At 42.1% G+C, this 19949-nt stretch overlaps 1 protein-coding gene across 1 annotated transcript; it reads right to left on the reverse strand.

The window, feature by feature from the left end:
* Positions 1-148: 148 nt before the first annotated feature.
* Positions 149-17730, reverse strand: LOC139381360 (cGMP-dependent protein kinase 2-like). The gene is made up of 19 exons (XM_071124831.1): positions 17587-17730; positions 15529-16093; positions 13839-14005; positions 13645-13758; positions 13130-13235; positions 10592-10655; positions 10426-10503; positions 10139-10233; positions 9695-9763; positions 9510-9608; positions 9095-9245; positions 8828-8964; positions 5857-5946; positions 5280-5421; positions 3806-3969; positions 3291-3413; positions 1852-1914; positions 873-939; positions 149-750 (listed from the first exon to the last, which is right to left on the reverse strand). Exons 2-19 carry the CDS (start codon positions 16023-16025, stop codon positions 655-657), a joined length of 2322 nt encoding a protein of 773 aa, XP_070980932.1. The 5' UTR covers positions 16026-16093; positions 17587-17730; the 3' UTR covers positions 149-654.
* Positions 17731-19949: the final 2219 nt, after the last annotated feature.

The raw sequence follows: 19949 nt of genomic DNA on the forward strand, positions 1-19949 counted from the left end.
TATCCAAATAATGTGTGACTGTAATATGTATTGTGTGTAATGTGTCAAGGACAATTGGTCAGATTTTTTACTAATCAGATATTTTGTTACAGTACGTTGTCTTATAGTGATTTGTCCATAGTAGGCCATTTTGAAATGTACTGTATAAAACCCTCATTATTTATTTTCTTTTGTAAGAACCCTGAAGAATTTCCAAAAGCCGAAATGCATTGGTTTTTAATTGTAACAATCAAGAAGCTTTATTATTTACTTCCATTGTCCTAAGAGTTTCTGTCTGAGGGAAAGAATTTGACCGAGATTAGAGTTTTTGGCACTCAAAGTTAACCACTTGATGAAATTCCTTGCTGTCACATGAGAGTTTCAAGTGACACTTCACACACTGTTCCTCCGGCCAAGAGCCCCCAAAAAAGGTGATCTTCTCCGTCTGCAAGGCAGCAACAGCCAGGCACTCATGATGTCAAATATATGGCAAGAATGGCAACCGCAGGGAAGAGACGGGATTACAGTATTCAGTCAAGGCTGCTTCTGTGGTGTCTATTGTCTTTTACCAGATAGCACAGATCACTGCAGTAGGGGAACACCGGTGTCAGGTAGTAGAGTGACACCACCTGTCTGGAGACATGGCTGTGCGGAGTAGAGGCTCAAAATGGCACCTCAGAAGTCCTTGTCCCAGCCTGACAGCTCATCTGGAGGCACCTCCAGCTCTGGGGGAAAGATGTCAAAGTGGCTGTGGTCCATCGGCCCCTTCAGCTGGGTAGAGGAACATCAAAGAACACCCGTCAGATACAGTCACATCCAAGAACTCCTTTGACGGTCATATACCTGTACTCTATAATTTTGTGATTAGAGTACTACGCATCAGAACACTTCACCTCTCTCTTCAGTGGGGACATGAGCTTCTGGCATCTCAGCCCCTCCCCGTTGAAGCCCTGGAACCACCTGCAAGACGTCACAAAAAGTCAGCTATTCATTTTCTGACAGAATCAGATCCCATCATCCCCCAGTGCCCACACACTCCACCAGACCCAATACAATGCAGAACAGTTGGTATAGATATTGCATACATGCACACACATCACCCCACAAAGACAGACCCCAGCCTATAGGACCCTGTATCAAGCAGTGAACAAAATGTTTTATTCTGCAGGAAGACACACACACAGGAGTATACAGTCACAGCAACACTAAAAACAGAATGATTTAGGTCATATTGAACTGCTAATAGGGCCACTAATGTTTACATACCATTTCTACCAAACATCACTCGCCTACACAGAACAGGAACATCTCTCTAATGACCAAACAAAGGTCAAAATGGCTGTCACGATTTTATGATTTGCTCAGTGAGTTCCTCCAGCTTCGAGCATTAGTGCTTGGATGACTGTTGAGAGGGAGACAGCTCTGCCAGTCCTATGGTCTATTCAGGCTCTGCTCTGCTGATTAAATAAGGAGGCAGATGCACCCCCCCATTCTCACAGCTAATTACTCCCAGGTAAAAGTGCTGTTTTTTTTATGCAGTACTGACTATTGTGACATGATACTGAAGAGAAGGGAGGAGGTAGGTGCTCAACACACATTGCTCTGCACAGTGCAGAGAGGTATGACACCAATAGGTTCAAAAATAATTATCCTAATGTCTCTGGGTGACTGAACGGAGAGAGAATGATCCATAGCCTACTGGTTATGAAGGCACCACTGAGCAAGTTGTTCAAACTGAGCTGGATTTAGATCAGAAATCCATCAATGGCTGAATACGTTAAAGAACCGTAGCTGATTAGTGGCTAGGATCTAGGATCTGTCTAGGTGTGTAGTTGGTGTTGATGATGCTTTATTAAAAAGAAGCAGACCCACTTGTGTTTCTTAATGTTGAGGATTCCGTTCTTCTTATTACCAAGCCTATCCACAGGGTTGAGCCTAAAGGCAGGACAATATATATATGTAGATGTTATTGTTGACAACCATCTGGACAAACAGAATGCTGACAACATGATTGCAGCTAATACCCTATACACACACACGAAAGCAGGTTGATACAGTAGATATGACACAGTCTATTTGATTCAGACCTGGTCTGGTTTGGTATGTGATTATTATCAATGCAGGCCACTCATGGACCAATTACATTCAGTTGTTTTTGTCTGGTCAATTACTAAAGGCTCAATTGCTGTGTGACTCACTGAGCTGGCCAAAGGATTTTAAACATGGTGCTCACTAGCCTTGTCAAGTAACCTATTTATGACCAATCAAATATCAACATACTGTTTTGTCAGCTGAAAGTGTGTCAAAGTGCACTCTGGGTTGTTAGTAAATTCAGAGCGTTTCACTCTCTGAGCGTTCAGAGCACACACTGGACGCTCTGGTAGGGTTTAATCTGAGTGTTCTGAACTCACAACGGCAGTCAAGCACCCACGCTAACAGGCTAAAGTTGGCTAGCTTACTAGCTACTTCCAGACACAAATGAGTGAACACACTCTACTGCCCTAGCAGAGCTAGTTGGACTGTTTTCATGTAATTTAGAGGGTTAGTGAATGTAACTGTGCTGCTGGCAACAATTTAATAAAATATTTTTTGCAGACGTTTACTGTCACCTGTCATTTCCACAAGTGAAGGGTGTTGCTAAATTCCTTCATTATTATTCTCTGGCACTCTCAATACAGAGTGCTCTGCTATCGGAGCAGACTGCCAGATTGAATTTACAGACACATCCTTTATATGCTGTCAATTACCACCACGACAACATTTAGATCCAGAGGATCTTCGTCAGGTTTACTGGTGTTAAGGTGCTAATTGGGAGAATACAGTGAGTAGGGACTGTTATTAGCACCTCACAACCCTGAGCTGCACACTCCACTCCCCATCCCCCATGACTGGAGCCTGAGAGTCTAGGGGGTACCATAAACCAGCCTCTCAAACTCTCTCTGACCTGTGTGACTTGTGCCCTGATAGGTTGCTAGGGATGTTACTATAGGGACGGACATCAATTACTAGGGGGACGGACCACAATTCTTATTATAATTTTTGTACATTTTATTTAACCTTTATTTAACTAGACAAGTCAGTTCAGAACAAATTCTTATTTACAATGACGGCCTACCCCGGCCAAACCCGGACGACGCTGGGCCAATTGTGCGTCGCTCTATGGGGAACTAGGGTTTCATTATTTTTGTTGGCTTTACCTCAAACAAAGTAGACAGACAGACAGACACACTGTTCATTTAATTCAACTACAGCCTTATTTGTCGCTTAATGGGATTACTACAACAGCAGTCAGTGATGCCACAGCCACATACTTGCAGAGTCTCCTGATGAGGTCATCGGGGCGCTTGCTGATCCTCTTGGGGAACTCAACCTTTTCAATCCCGTGGAGGACCATGGTGTAGATCTTTATAGGGTCAGTTCCAGAAAATGGTGGGCTGGAAGAGGTGGTTTGGAGGGTTGAAAACGTGTAGAAAACAAATAGGGGATCTTGAGGGATCTTGCTCATGATGAACATGACAGGCTCTAGCTAAATGGTATCGTGGATATGCTTGGGGCACTTACACACACTGTATTGTCTTATGCAGCCCAACAAGCTATCTCAAGTAGGCTGATAGACACTCATACACTCAACATCCTAGTGTCAAATATGTTACCGTGGTTGTGGAATGAGGCCTAACGTCTAATGGTTCCTCTCAGAGTGAAGAGCCTGAAGAGCCTTATTCAAGATTCAAGCACATACTCAGTGTCCACAACACTCCACCCATTTGGGGCACTGTTATTGTCAAAGGCAGATCACATCACAGGTCATACTGTCCTACTGTCTCACCTGCCAGTCAGCAGCTCAAAGATGAGGATCCCTAGAGACCAGCAGTCAGCTCCAAAGTCATGGCCCTTGTTCATGATGACCTCTGGGGCCACATACTCTGGGGTCCCACAGAATGTCCATGTCTTCTTCCCCAGGCCTATCCTCTTAGCAAAACCAAAGTCAGCCTGAGGAAACAGACAGATACTGTAACATGGACACCCCTTCAAACATGTACACCCCTGGTGGTTTTGGCTATAGAAGGCTAGAATGATCTTACTGAAGAGCTAACAGATTTTCAATTTGTCACCGTCATAGGATGCCACCTTTGCAACAAGTCAGTTCATCAAATGTCTGCCCTGCTAGAGATGCCCCGGTCAACTGTAAGTGCTGTTATTGGGAAGTGGAAACGTCTAGGAGCAACAACGGCTCAGCCGTGAAGTGGTAGGCCACACAAGCTCACAAAATTGAACAGCAAAGTGCTGAAGCGTGTAGCGCACAAAAAAATTGTCTGTCCTTAGTTGCAACAATCACTACAAACTGCCTGTCACGACTTCCGCCAAAGTCGGTCCCTCTCCTTGTTCGGGCGGCGTTCGGCGGTCGACGTCACCGGTCTTCTAGCCATCGCCGCTCCTCTTTCATTTTACATTTGTTTTGTCTTGTTTTCCCGCACACCTGGTTCACATTCCCTCATCAGACTAAATGTATATTACCCTCTGTTTCCCCCATGTCTGTGTGTGGAATTGTTCTTTGTGTAGGGTGTTAACGCTACAGGCTGGCTTGCGCTAGGTTTGTTTCAAACCTAGGTTTGTTTGTTTTGTTTAATTCGGTTCATGTTACCGTGGTTGTGCTTTGTGTTGCCTCGCCTGTGCCTTTGGGCCAGGGTGTATATTAAAGTTATCCTGTTATCACCCATCTCTGATCTCCTGCGCCTGACTCCCCGGCACCAGTCCTTCACTCCGTTACACTGCCTCTGGAAGTAACGTCAACACAAGAACTGTTCATCGGAAGCTTTCCATGGCCGACACAGACCACCATTCACAATGCCAAGTGTCGGTTGGAGTGGTGTAAAGCATCATGACAATGCCCCCGTGTACTAAGCAAGGTCCATACAGAAATGGTTTATTGAGATCGGTGTGGAAGAACTTGACTAGGCTGCACAGAGCCCTGAACTCAACCCTGTCGAACACCTTTGGGATGAATTGGAACAGCGACTGTGAGCCAGTACAAACCGCCCAACATCAGTGCTTGACCCCACTAAACCTCTTGTGGCTGAATGGAACCAAGTCTCAGCAGCAATGTTCCAACATCTAGTGGAAAGCCTTCCCAGAAGAGTGGAGGCTGTTATAGCAGCAAAGGGGGGACCAACTCCATATTAATGCCCATGATTTTGGAATGAGATGTTCGATGAGCAGGTGTCCACATACTTTTGGTCATGTAGTGTCTGACTATGTACAAACAACTGAAAATGAGCAGTGATCAAATTAAGGTCTATTACCATTTTGACATAGCCTTCTGCATCCAGTAGTAGGTTCTCAGGTTTCAGGTCTCTGTAGATGATTCCTCTGGCGTGGAGGTAGTCAAAGGCTTCCAGGACACAGGCAATGCAGAAGCGGGCTGTCTGCTCCTCAAAGAAACTCCTGTTTCACAGTCAAGGCCAACATTAAGACACATACTAGGATTTTGTACTGATTACTTTTGATTGGCATTTTTTTAAGCACAAACTCCACTACGGTTCATTGGACAAAGCCTATGGGGAAATGAATGGAGTTTCTGTAGGGTTTTGGAATAAACGTTGAAAATAAGGTCTGTGATAAACACAGGCTTAAGACATCTTATACATTTTGTTCTATGAGATAATCTTAATCAGCTAACATAACCTTTTAGGAATTTTGAAGCATTTATGTCATTCAAAAAAACACGACGCACATAAAGGCTTCTTTCCCCATTCATTTTTCCCCATAGGAACGGCTTTACGAAACAAAACGTTGTGTTTTTAGGACTACAAGCTGGCGAGCTCTATTGATTACAGGCTTTTGAGGTGTTTTAGCAGATGTAAGACAACCTACACTCACATGTCCCGTAGTACACTCCACAGCTCACCACCCAGACAGACTTCCAGTAGCAAGTACACATACTTGTCATCTCGGAATGTCCGAAACAACCTGGAACACAAAGTGACATTTAGAGGACTTAGGACCATCTGAACAATGTTACTGTTCTGGGGTTCTTAAAGACATGACTGCTTGACAGAGGTCTTCTGCTCCGCAGTATATTTCTTTGGGTGAGGCACTTTCAGGTGTTAAGCTGCTTTTTGTTTGCCTTGGATCTGTTTGTCAATTGAGCCCCAAAGAACAGTTACTAGGAAAGCAGAGTGAGAGAAAGGAGTATTTTGAAAAAGAGAGAGAAGAGAGAGATGTGTGAAGATGGATATGGCATTCAAACTGAACTTTCCTCTTTGAGTGGCAGCTGGAATCAGTGTTTGCCCAGACCTTTTGTCCTTGAATGTCACAGGGCGGATAAATCAAACCTTAGTCTACACTCAGCGGTGAGACCAAGGACAACGACATTCTCCAAAGGGACTCCTTAGCAACTCATACTGGACCATAGAACACGTGGAGGGGGGCCAAGGACAAGTTCTAACTTTCCTCTCATGAACCACTTCTTGTTTCATGGTCAACACCCTTCACTTCCACAGTCCCTTTTCCCGTGTCAATCTGAGAGCTGACTTGTCTTATTCAGTGAAATGAGACCTTTCACTCACAAGTCATGGGAGTCATGGCAATGGAACTAAATCACTTGGGAAATAATAAACATCACTTTGTTTAAAACTAGCCAGGTTTCCATCCATTCATTTCATGCAGATTAATTACCTGATGTATGAAAAAAGTCATAGCCCTATTTGGTAAAAGACCAAGTCCATTGGTCAAAATTTCCAGAACTTTGAAAGTTTCTTGAAGTGCAGTCGCAAAAACCATCAAGCGCTATGATGAAACTGGCTCTTATGAAAGGATTTGAACTCCTCAAAGGAAGATTTGTTCCAACCATAGTGTCTTTGCGAGATGCAGAGCAGGTGAACGGATGATCTCCTCATGTATGGTTCCCACCGTGAAGCATGGAGGAGGTGGTGTGATGGTGTGGGGGTGCTCACTCTTTGTGATTGTGCCTTGATTTCTAAATCAATTAACCAGCATGGCTACCACAGCGTTCTGCAGCGATACACCTCCCATCTGGTTTGCGCTTAGTTGGACTATCATTTGTTTTCAACAGCACAATGGCCCAAAAGACACTGTGTAAGGGCTATTTGAGTGCTACATCAGATGACCGGGCATCCACAATCACCTGACCTCAACCCAATTGAGATGGTTTGGGATGAATTGGACCGCAGAGTGAAGGAAAAGCAGCCAACAAGTGCTCAGCATATGTGGGAACTCCTTCAAGACCGTTGGAAAAGCATTCCTCATGAAGCTGGTTGAGAGAATCCAACGAGTGTGCAAAGCTGTCATCAAGGCAAAGGGTGGCTACTTTGAAGAATCTCAAATATAAAACATTTGGTTAACACTTTTTTTGGTTACTACATGATTCCATGTGCTATTTCATAGTTTTGATATCTTCATTATTATACTACAATGAAGAAAATAGTAAAAAACAAAGAAAACCCCTTGAATGAGTAGGTGTGACTGGTACTGTATGTTGTGTTGTCCTCCCACTACTACTCATGAAAGCATGCAGTTTATTAGGCTACAGATTAAATCCATTAATGTGAACTTCACAGGGTGGTGAAAGTGAGCTTGATGCTCCTTTCCAATACATTTCGAGGGTCTTATTCTGGTGACATGATGATCGATGTTTGGCTGCCGTTTGACAAATAAAAATGATCCATAATAATCTCATCATGTATATACCCACACTGTATCTGTGAGCTGTTGGCTAGTTTGCCCCACCCACACTGTATCTGTGAGCTGTTGGCTAGTTAGCCCCACCCACACTGTATCTGTGAGCTGTTGGCTATAGTGCACGTGCCAAGACCAGAGTGGGCACATTTGCAATATTACGTAACGATTTTTGTGACAAACCATCAGTCGAGTTGAAAAATGCAATTGAAACCCATTTAACTTTTTATTCGGTACATTGGAATTAAAATCGCAAAATATATTTTTATATGCACTATGTCATCAAGCACAGCCTTTTATCCGCAATAAGTCCGTTTGATGGAAACACATCTCTGGTGTGAAAATGCGCATATTGTTCAATGCAGATTTTAGAATATTGGCATGAAAATCTGTCGCCAATTGAATGGAAATCTAGTTACACTAGATTACAATATTTGTTTCAATGAATTTTAAAACCATCGAAAGTATGTGAAAGTAAGACTGGTCTTGGCAGCATTTGCCTCATTTATATTTAAAGTTTGACTTTTGTCAGAAACCACTCTAAACATGCGTTACGCATTGACTAGATGGATACAATACATGCTGTATTAATTTCCATTGTGAATACAAACACTCTCTTCTCTGTTTCATAGATCTGAACAATGAATGTGTCCTTCACTTAACTGTTTGTTTATGCATTCAGCGGATTCACGAGGTCCCACTTTGCATCCCACTGCGATTGTATGATGTTGTATAACCATACATTGTTTTTTATGAAACAATACAGGATCCTCAAAAAGCAAAAAGATGATTGGGAATAGAGTACATCTACAGTTGGGGCCTGAAATTGACACCCTTGATTAAAGATGACCGTGTGAAATAACAGGTCAGTACAACAGGTTACAGTGACAGAGTAGTTGGCCTTGCTCTTTAGATTGAACCTGATTGTCATATGGTCCAGGTGATAGCAGTCATGCTCCATTCATATTGGAACTCCTTTACACTGATATAAACATGTATCATGTGAAGTACTCTAAGAAAACATTGCAGTTGTCAAAGCTTGAAAAAAAAGCCTGAATAAAAGGCTATGGATGTTTACACTGCTTTGGGGACTTTGCAATAGGCAGTGTTGTGTGAGGACAACCAGAGAGCATTGTGAGCATGTGACGCAGACCTGACTATGAAGTGTGACTTGGTCAGCTGAAGGACATTCCTCTCAGAGTAGATGTGCTCCTGTTGTCTCGTGTCCAAAATGTGCTTCTTTTTAATACACTTCAGAGCAAATGTGGTGTCTTCATCTCTCAGTTTCACCTGCAATATAAACATAACAATTATTGACATGATGTTACATTGTTTTTATAGCAACTGTAGGCCTATGCCCATGCTGTTGTTTTTGCCGTTGCTTTATGTTGTGGTGTGACCCAGACATCAGGCCACTCACCAGCTCTACTCGGCCGAACCCACCCATGCCCAGTGTGGCTATGACCTCCAGGTCCTGGAAGGGGTCATGGGTGGGGAGGACAGCAATCCTCTCCCTGAGCCGATGCACTTCCTGGGCCTCTGGGGACGAGTCGATAACGGGGGAATGGGGCCTGTGGAAAGAGGGAGGGAGGGAGGGAGGGAGGGAGGGAGGGAGGGAGGGAGGGAGGGAGGGAGGGAGAGGGAGGGAGGGAGGGAGGGAGGGAGGGAGGGAGGGAGGGAGGGAGGGGGGACCATTTGGGTTCAACTCCTAAATCTCTGTTTCTTCCCACAGTGGGGCCCTACAATGTCTGGGGTGGTTGGGTATTTGTCAATGTACGTAACTGCCATTTGTTATTTGAATTATGTGGAAACAGTAATTTTGTGGAACAACTTACAGTGCATTTCTCCTCACGTCACATCGGGAGAGCTCTTCGACATATTCCTTCAGATACGCCTGCAGCTCCTCATAAGTGCCCACCATCTGGTTGAAGTTGCTGGAGAGGAGGCATAAACACATGACTGCTGTTTCCTTTCAATGTGTGTGTGTGTGTGTGTGTGTGCGCGCAGTGAACGCACTCACTCTCTGTCCACCACCAAGCACTGTGTGTCATTCTCAGTAGAGATGATGTTTGCTGAACGCACATCCTCACTGGAAAGAAACAGACAGTCTTATTCAGCAGAGCTACACACAATTGAATCCTATGGAAATTCACCACAGAATCATGCAATAGCCACCAGATAATGCATGTCTTTGTCAGACAGACAGACAGACATTTCGAGGCCCACTACTCTACACTATGGTGAAAGGATTTGATTGAAACCGCGTTGGTAAAATGTGTGGATTGTCAATCAGGGGGCTAGCAATGAAAATTGGACAAACGCATATTAACATGGGAGAACGAGGGAACCGACGGTGTGTTACAAGTGTGTTTGATACTTGCCTTGGTGCAAGACAAACCAGGCCCGAGTGCTTTTGCTCATTTAACATTTTGAGTCGGTCAAAGCGATCAGTAACAGCTCTTACCTTATGAGGGCTTTTTCTCCAAAGTAGTCGCCCACACCCAGCGTCTTTATCTCCCGCGGCTCAGTACATCCCTCTGTGGTCTGGGTGACACACACCTGGCCAGAAACCACAGCATGTTAAGGGCTATCTCTTTTGCCCTCGATCCAAAATGGCAGACTACGTTTTCTGCAATCAAGATAGCATGATCTATCACGGTCGGATAAAGCACTTCAACTTCTCTGTAACGCCAGATACGAAAGTGAGTCTTTTCAGCTACAAACATGAACGATGTGTAACTTGTGTCTTACCTCTCCTTTTGCTATAATGAAGAAAGTGTTCCCTTCTTCGCCCTCCCGAATGATATACTCTCCTTTATCAAAATAGTCCTAGGCATGAGACAAAATAATCAACAAATCTTCCCAAATCACCTGTTATAAAAAAAAGTCTGATTAAGAAACAAAGTAAAAGGCTCACAATTTCCAGACAGTCAACGATTTTAGAACGCTTCTCTTCTGGCAGGTCTCTCAGCAGAGATACACTATAAAAGATAAGGACACAGAGATAGGTATTGGGGGCAAAAAAATGTGGATTTAGCAATGAAACATACTCACAGCAACTTCAAAGATAACCTAACTTAATAGTAGACACTGAGTATACAAAACATTAAGAACACCTGCTCTTTCCATGACATAGACTGACCAGGTGAAAGCTCCCTTACTGATGTCACATGATGAATCCACTGACACTGAGTATACAAAACATTAAGAACACCTGCTCTTTCCATGACATAGACTGACCAGGTGAAAGCTCCCTTACTGATGTCACATGATGAATCCACTGACACTGAGTATACAAAACATTAAGAACACCTGCTCTTTCCATGACATAGACTGACCAGGTGAAAGCTCCCTTACTGATGTCACATGATGAATCCACTGACACTGAGTATACAAAACATTAAGAACACCTGCTCTTTCCATGACATAGACTGACCAGGTGAAAGCTCCCTTACTGATGTCACATGATGAATCCACTGACACTGAGTATACAAAACATTAAGAACACCTGCTCTTTCCATGACATAGACTGACCAGGTGAAAGCTCCCTTACTGATGTCACATGATGAATCCACTGACACTGAATATACAAAACATTAAGAACACCTGCTCTTTCCATGACATAGACTGACCAGGTGAAAGCTCCCTTACTGATGTCACATGATGAATCCACTGACACTGAGTATACAAAACATTAAGAACACCTGCTCTTTCCATGACATAGACTGACCAGGTGAAAGCTCCCTTACTGATGTCACATGATGAATCCACTGACACTGAGTATACAAAACATTAAGAACACCTGCTCTTTCCATGACATAGACTGACCAGGTGAAAGCTCCCTTACTGATGTCACATGATGAATCCACTGACACTGAGTATACAAAACATTAAGAACACCTGCTCTTTCCATGACATAGACTGACCAGGTGAAAGCTCCCTTACTGATGTCACATGATGAATCCACTGACACTGAGTATACAAAACATTAAGAACACCTGCTCTTTCCATGACATAGACTGACCAGGTGAAAGCTCCCTTACTGATGTCACATGATGAATCCACTGACACTGAGTATACAAAACATTAAGAACACCTGCTCTTTCCATGACATAGACTGACCAGGTGAAAGCTCCCTTACTGATGTCACATGATGAATCCACTGACACTGAATATACAAAACATTAAGAACACCTGCTCTTTCCATGACATAGACTGACCAGGTGAAAGCTCCCTTACTGATGTCACATGATGAATCCACTGACACTGAGTATACAAAACATTAAGAACACCTGCTCTTTCCATGACATAGACTGACCAGGTGAAAGCTCCCTTACTGATGTCACATGATGAATCCACTGACACTGAATATACAAAACATTAAGAACACCTGCTCTTTCCATGACATAGACTGACCAGGTGAAAGCTCCCTTACTGATGTCACATGATGAATCCACTGACACTGAGTATACAAAACATTAAGAACACCTGCTCTTTCCATGACATAGACTGACCAGGTGAAAGCTCCCTTACTTATGTCACATGATGAATCCACTTCAATCGGTGTAGACGAAGGGGGGGAGGCAGCGTAAATAAGGATGTTTAAGCCTTGAGACAATTGAGACATGGATTGTGTGTGTGTGTGTGCCATTCAGAGGGTGAATGGGCAAGACAAAATATTGAAGTGCCTTTGAATGGGGTATTGTAGTAGCACAGGAGGTTGCCGGCACCTTAATTGGGGAGGACGGGCTCGTGGTAATGGCTGGAGCGGAATTATGGGATGGAATCAAATACTTCAAACACATGGGTTGATGCCATTCCATATATTGTAACACAATATAATGAAGGTGTTCCTAATGTAAAATGTTTATTTCAAAAAAATGTAAGGGGTAGATCAGCTTTAATATTGCAGATAAATTCCATCAATGTAATTGTCTGCATCACTTCCAATCCCCCATATACATATACATACATATACTGTATATACGCATCTTTAAAAAAAATACATTTTCCTTTATTACTTTTTAACCCTACCACTTCTCTGCTAATTGGAGTAAACTAATGAACAACAACTCTTAGGCTTCTACTTCCAGCTTATACATACTATATACATTTTACGGGCACAGTCTATTTTACATTTATATTTTGTTTGTTTTTTCTCCTGTCCTTCCTCGAACCTCAATCATTTCTTTATTTCACAAAAGTTCTGACCCTGACCCTGTAAGTTCTGACCCTGTACCCTTTTTACGGACACTTGATGTTTTATATTAGTTATCTTCTTGTTATTAGCTGTTATTATTCCCAACCTTCAGCGCCATTCAACCCATCTATCTCTTACAGTAACACCATCCATATTGGATCTCTATTGTGTTCCTAATGTTCCTAAACTTTCATGCACGTCTCCCTTAGACATCAATGCCTGCTTCACGGTTGAGGACCAATCCTCTAGCTGTACCTGCGTAGGATGCTGACGTACTCTTCTTGTGTGGCCTGTGTAGACTTCATCATAATACTCTGGAAGGTCTGACGGTCCAGAGCCCAGATATGAGCCTGGGATACAGCTGGCCATTGGAAATCACAAGTCCGTTCAACACACCACACAACATCAGACATTCACTGGGCTGGGTTTTCTTAGAACATTATATGAGTTGGAAAAACATTGCGTGAACATACTTTCAATATGTGAAAAAGGTGTGTGGTTCCTACAGTACTATTCCATGCAAGATTAGAGAAAGCACCTGTGTGAAATATGGTTTTGCACATTCTAATGGCGATTTAATAGTCCCTTGGTGACTCCTCATAAAATCATGTGCCGCCATGCTGCTCTGTCATACATTGGTAATCATGTATGTCACATGAGTAGTTTTCTGCACTTGAGTATGAACACTTTGTTTACGATGTGTGTGGAAAAGTATTGTATCTAAAAAGAGGAAATCCTCTCATTCCAGAGACTCTACTAGTTAAACTCACCTTTCACTGTAGCAGTTCTCTTACAGTTGTACAATATAGCCAACTCTCCAAAGGCAGTCCTGGGACGCATCTCTCCGAGCAATTTGCCATTCTGCGTGACCTTTAGCAGGCCATCTGAAGGGACAAAACCTAGCCTGAGTATAGACCAACAGCCAAAGATATACTGTGTAAGAAGGTAATAAAGTTGATATGACCTGCCAGCACATAGAGGTAGTTCCCTGGTTCTCCCTCCTGGATGACCAGTTGGCCATCAGTGTAGATCCTCTCATACATGCAGTCCACCATCTCCCTCAGGTGCTGCGGATCCAGCTTCTTCAGGAAGTCATTGTTCATGATGGCGTCATTGATTAGCTTCTTGGTGCTAGGAGCAGGAGGAGCACAGATAAGAGGCACAGACACTCTACTTTTAGAGGTCAAAGGCTTGTTTCACCTCCATATCAATATTCATCCAGCGTTTTAGTTGGAAGTCAAATATCAGCTTTGACAGCAAGTCAAGTAAATTGGCACTTGGAGCACAAATGGGCAGATTATTTTGAATAACGTGGGTTTTATCGCCTCTGGATAACTTTTCTGAACAAAAGGATTCAATGTATTGCAGTAAAGTACTAGGAAAGCACGCCAAAAGTCGAATTAGTTCACCTTAAACAGCCCACTAAGCCCTACATACAGTAGGGGCTGCTAACTGGTGGTTGAGTTTGCGCGACCGTGAGTAAACGCTTTGTCTCGAGAGACTTTCAACGACGCAGTTGCAACTGTATTTATACTACAGCGTTCATGTTTTCACAGATGAACATAGCCCTATGCTGTCACTAGTCTCTAAACCAGCCACATTAAAGACAAAACTGTTGATGTAGTACCGTTAGTGCTGTCAGTTTCCCCCTGTATCCCTCTTAACTACAAGGCCTATGTTATCACATCAGACAGCCGAGGGCCAGTCCATTAACCTAATATCGACCTGGTGAATGAGCTAAAGCAGGAGAGTGTGAAGCAGGCAACCGAGGTCTGCTTAATTGAAGCCATAATTATCCAGTCCATACATATTGCGTATTGATGCTCAACGCCTTTGTTTCCCCGTGTGCCTTCCAATTATCCCCAATGCTAATACAGGATTTCGAATCTCCTTGGAGTGGCAGACACTACAAAGGCTTGGCCAGAGCTGTTGTTCTTTCAAGAGAGTCAGGCAGTTTTCCAGAGAACACTTGGACCGAGAATCAATCAGAACACAGATTTGGACAATGCGCCGTTTAAAAGGTCATTTACAATTAAACCGACATATGCACCTCTTCCTGTGAACGTGGTTTCCGTGAACACGGTCACATTGACTTTAAAACGTGCATTGCGGGCCAAGCAAGATACCCCTACCTACATGTACAAATTACCTCGACTAACCTGTACCCCCGCACATTGACTTGGTACCGGTACCCCCTGTATATAGCCTCGTTACTGTTATTTTATTTTTTACTTTAGTTTATTTAGGAAATATTTTCTTGAACTGCTGGTTAAGGGCTTGTAAGTAAGCGTTTCACGGTAATTCCTGTTGTATTCGGCACATGTGACAAATAAAATGTGATTTGATTTGAGATCAGATTGGATCCCGGCATAGTTATTTTTTTATGTGCATGTAGCCTATACCAGACACCGGCATTCAGTGAGAACGAATAATGATTAAAGGCTTTATCATCACAGACCCAGCTGATTGCTTCTAGCTTGTTGGGAAATAGGTTAGAATGTAATTAAATGTGGGAGAATGAGACAATAGGAACAAGTACAATAGAGGACAATCAGTCTGGGCTGTCCACCACGACATGGAAATGTTTCTAGAGTTATTATCCCTTCCAACATCCTCAACAACATTGTGTGGTACTGTTGATGTCTGACACCCACCTGGAGACCTTGCGGACACGGGCCCTCTCTATGGACACATGTTGGGCTCTGAAACCCCCGCAGAAGTGCCCTGAGGTGGGCTCAGCTGACACGCCCTCCTTGGCCTTGAGCCTGCAGTGGACCTCCACGGCCACCCTGTGGAAGCGGGTGGGACCCTGGTTGATGACACTGAGCATGCGGTAGCTGGGGTAGTTGGGAGCCGGAGCGGAGCGGCCTAGGCTGTTGTAGCCGATGGCATCCTGGAGCTTCTCTATTTGGGAGACTTTCGCCTCCAGCTCTCTCTGCAGGCTTTGCAGCTGCAGCTCCTGGGCTTTAAACTCCTGGTCCCTCTGGGCCAGCTCCTCTTCCAGGCGGGCTATCCTGAGCCTCAGGGGCTCCGCGTCCCACACTGGGCTGCCCTGAGGCTCCACCTTGAGGCTGGAGGCCAGGCATCTGTCCTCTGGCCGTGGGGCTTTGATTGAACCGTTGCCCATGGCCAGCTGTTGGCTGTTCACCATAGGAGAGCTCTTGGTCACCCTCGTCTTGTCAATGATAGGTCTCCGTCTGGTGAAAAGTCTCCTTTCTCCTTGAGAAGAATGTTATGCTTTATGTTACGGCCGGCTCTGTCCTTTTTGGGGCTCTAATCGAGATTTGGTAGCTAACACAATCAATGGCGGCCCGCTGGAGGTCAGGTCACCTGGGCACGTGCCTGGTCGGTATTTGACCATGATTACTACAAGTTTAGATAGCTAGCTAGACTAATGTACAAATCTAAACAATTGTTAACTTGTTGGATAATTGAGTGAACATGGATAATTGAGTGACTGTCAGTGATTGACATAACAAGAGACAAATTGCTGATGCACAACCAAATTTCAGTTGCTTAGGGCCCCCTAGCGGCCTGGGGCCCAAAGCAACTGCTTATTCCTGGAGCCGTCCCTGCTTTATGTTAAAATAGATGTGATTAGCAACAGATCATCTTGAATAGATTTTGAATCCACAGGAGATACATCCCTACGATAATATTTAATTGACAAACTATCTCTAAATTTCCAAGCATCAATTGCATTCGGTTTAACCTCCAAAGAATGAAACTTGGTGAAAAAATACAGTACAAGCCAATGACTGAAAATAAGGAAGCCTATATACCTGCATTCATTGCACGGAACTGATACAATATCTTACAAACGAAAACATTGACATAACTGAGATACACTGTATCACTATATCTTGATTCTAGATCTGCGACCAGATATATATATATATATATATATATATATATATATATATATATATATATATATACATATATATATATATTAATTAAGATCTGGTCGCATTTTTGAAGACGTTTAGAGAGTGCAATACAATGTAATTTTATATATATATATATTACATTGTATTCTATTGCACTCTCTAAACGTCTTCAAAAATGTATTTCATCTGTTGTTGCTAGCAATATTCCCATCCCCAGATATCTAATTATATGTATAATTTGCCCCATGGCAAAATGTGTATAATTGCACGAAAATAGTTCTAAAACTGCTAAAAGTCGTATCTTCCCCAAGGAAAAATGTATCGATTTGCAGGAAATTTGCTTCAATTCTGCAAAAATGCCTCTTTGATGCCAAGGGGGGGGGGGCTTTAAAATATTTTAATGCCCCCCGTATCAAAGAGACATTTTTTCCCAGGGCCCAAGACTTCATTAATGAAACTGCTTGTATTCCATTTTTAATCAAACTCTAAAGTAGGAGTTGTATTCTGATATTATGAAGGTGTCCCTGAAGTATTTGCTATCACAAAGGGGGTCCCCCTGATGCAAAAAAGTTTGGGGACCCCTGTTCTAGAGAATGCAATAATTTCCATTTTATGATATTGAAACACTGACATGCATACTGTATGCTGCAGCAACACAACAAAAAGTATGATTAAAAATGCCATGTATATATGGTATACATGTTGTAAACTCATAAGTTCACACAGCCACACACCAGAGCTTGTCCTATCATAGCCTAAATGAAATTGCACTAGCCTGCAATATGTCACAACAATAGCCTAAGTCGTAGCTATATTACTTACAATATCGTCGAGTACGTTCCTGGTTTCTCAAAATGTAATGCAATATTTCATAAATGTAATGAACGAGCCTCTCCAGATGTTCAAACACCTGCGAAAAAACAAAGACGATCATCTCCCTTGAATGCACTGTGATCTGTGACATCCTCCTCAGAAGCCTGTTGTCGTTAATGTGAGAACTAATGTGGAAATAATGGTACTCCTTCTCCGTCCAATGACGGCAAGAAAAATCAAGGCTACCTCTGGTGGCTACCCCTGGTGGTCGCATGGTGTTAATCAATGTAGTTGAATACTGGCCATATTCACACCTTGCGTTGATATTTTTCGTTTACATGATGGCCAAGCGTATTAATATTTATTATTACACCTTATTTCCACAAGGTTTAATTGAACAGGCCTCCAGCAACAACAATTTAAAAATGATAACTCAATTCTTTATTTTTGGAATTATTGACAATGTTCTCAAAATGTGACATGTATTGAACAGTGAAATAACAATTGGCAACCAGTGACGTACTCTGAAATGTAAGATCTGTAAAAAGTAAAAACCTTCTCTGAAAAAAACAACAACTGTTAAAACACCTTTACCTCACACTCAACGAAGCCATTAAAACATACTGAACTGTGGATTAGATTGATTTAATTCAAAGGTTTACGGATGACTCACATTGAATCTCAAGAAACAACCTTTCTAAACCTCAACTTAATGTTAACATTGCAAATTGTATTCATTTTCAAGAGTCTGTAACACCAGAGGAAGTTATAAAAGGTCACTTAACTGACAGAATTCCTCGTCTTGTGCAGAATTGGCATATCAAATATATGCCCATATATGGTGTGTAGTTATTTCGCTGTTGCTATTAAATGGTAAAATAGTGCTTATAAACAATAATATCAGCATGCAGATGGTTTTTACATCAAATGCATTGAAATAAATGCCCTCAAATCAGTTCTCAGTTAGCTACTGAAACTGATAGATTGTCACACAAAATATTATACATCTTAATTTCTGCCTAGCACACATACAGTATAGATAGTTAAGAGAAAACAACATGTATGTCAACAGCAGATTAACTATTATGCAGTGCTATACAATACTATCTAAAATGGTTTCTAAACCTGAATCTCCTAAATGTATTTAAAAGCTCAGAATGGTGACGGCATCAAGAAGAGATACATCCACTTTATACAAAACAGAATGCATTGAGCATAGACTGGCATAAACATATCGGTAATGTCAACCAGTGATGAACCACATAACTTTACAGTTGATACAACACGAGTCCTAAAACAAATCCGTGTACTCGTCATGTAAAAAAGTGAGAGTGAATGAATTGCAAAGTGGCATTGACAAAAACGAATAATGAATCGAGGACTTCATTTGAGTTTTTGCAGTAGGCAACAAAAATACTTACAAGGACCAATTTTGTGCTCAGTTCCAGAAATAATTACGCATGACCTATCGTCAGTTAATGGGTGTTGTTCATGAATCACTTGTTCTCATATATAATGTGTTAAATAGTTATATGCATATTACATGACGAGTACACTTAATATATTAACACAATGTAAGATCAAGACACAGTAAAGTTGTACCAATTGGGAAATGTATACCAAAGAAACATAATACAAATGATACATGTAATAATAATGTCCAGAAAATATCTGGTCAAACTAAAGAGTACTGCCATCATTGTGCAAAATATAAGTGAGAAAAAGCTGAAATGAAATGCACACAAACTTTCAAAGATGACCCTGCTGTTTTGAATGAATTGCTACAAAATAATGAATGATTCTTAGTATATTTATATTCAATCTTCATAGGATTACTCTGGTTAAATAATTAAGGACTGTGGGCTGTATTGGGGACGATGGACTCTCTCGTTAAAAATATTTGAGGTGAACTAAATCATTTATTAATCAAATGAAAAGCATCAAATTCGCCCAAATTACACATGTATTATGTATCATTGCACAAACGGGCACCTCTAAATAAATACGAATTTTAATCTTTGGGAGGACAACTTCTTGTTTAGAGCATTCAAAATAAATGGAAACATTCATCAATTGTTAAACACAACAATTGTGGACAACACTTTGCTTTAAGTGACATTTACAGTAGTTACTTTAATACAGTAACAACACTTTACTTTAAGTGACATTTACAGTAGTTACTTTAATACAGTAACAACACTTGACTTGATCCACTCTTATAAGGACCATGTTCCACAGAGGTTTTATAGGAGCAGTTCATGTGAATTTAAATACATTCAGAATCAACTGCGTGTAAAGTATGAACAACAAGTGCAGAGTAAGCCTAGTTGTCAGACTTGATGTGGCTTTCATGAACTCGAAAGAACAACCAC

The sequence above is a fragment of the Oncorhynchus clarkii genome, chromosome 23 (genome assembly GCF_045791955.1).
Source record: "Oncorhynchus clarkii lewisi isolate Uvic-CL-2024 chromosome 23, UVic_Ocla_1.0, whole genome shotgun sequence".
Lineage (NCBI taxonomy): Eukaryota > Metazoa > Chordata > Actinopteri > Salmoniformes > Salmonidae > Oncorhynchus > Oncorhynchus clarkii.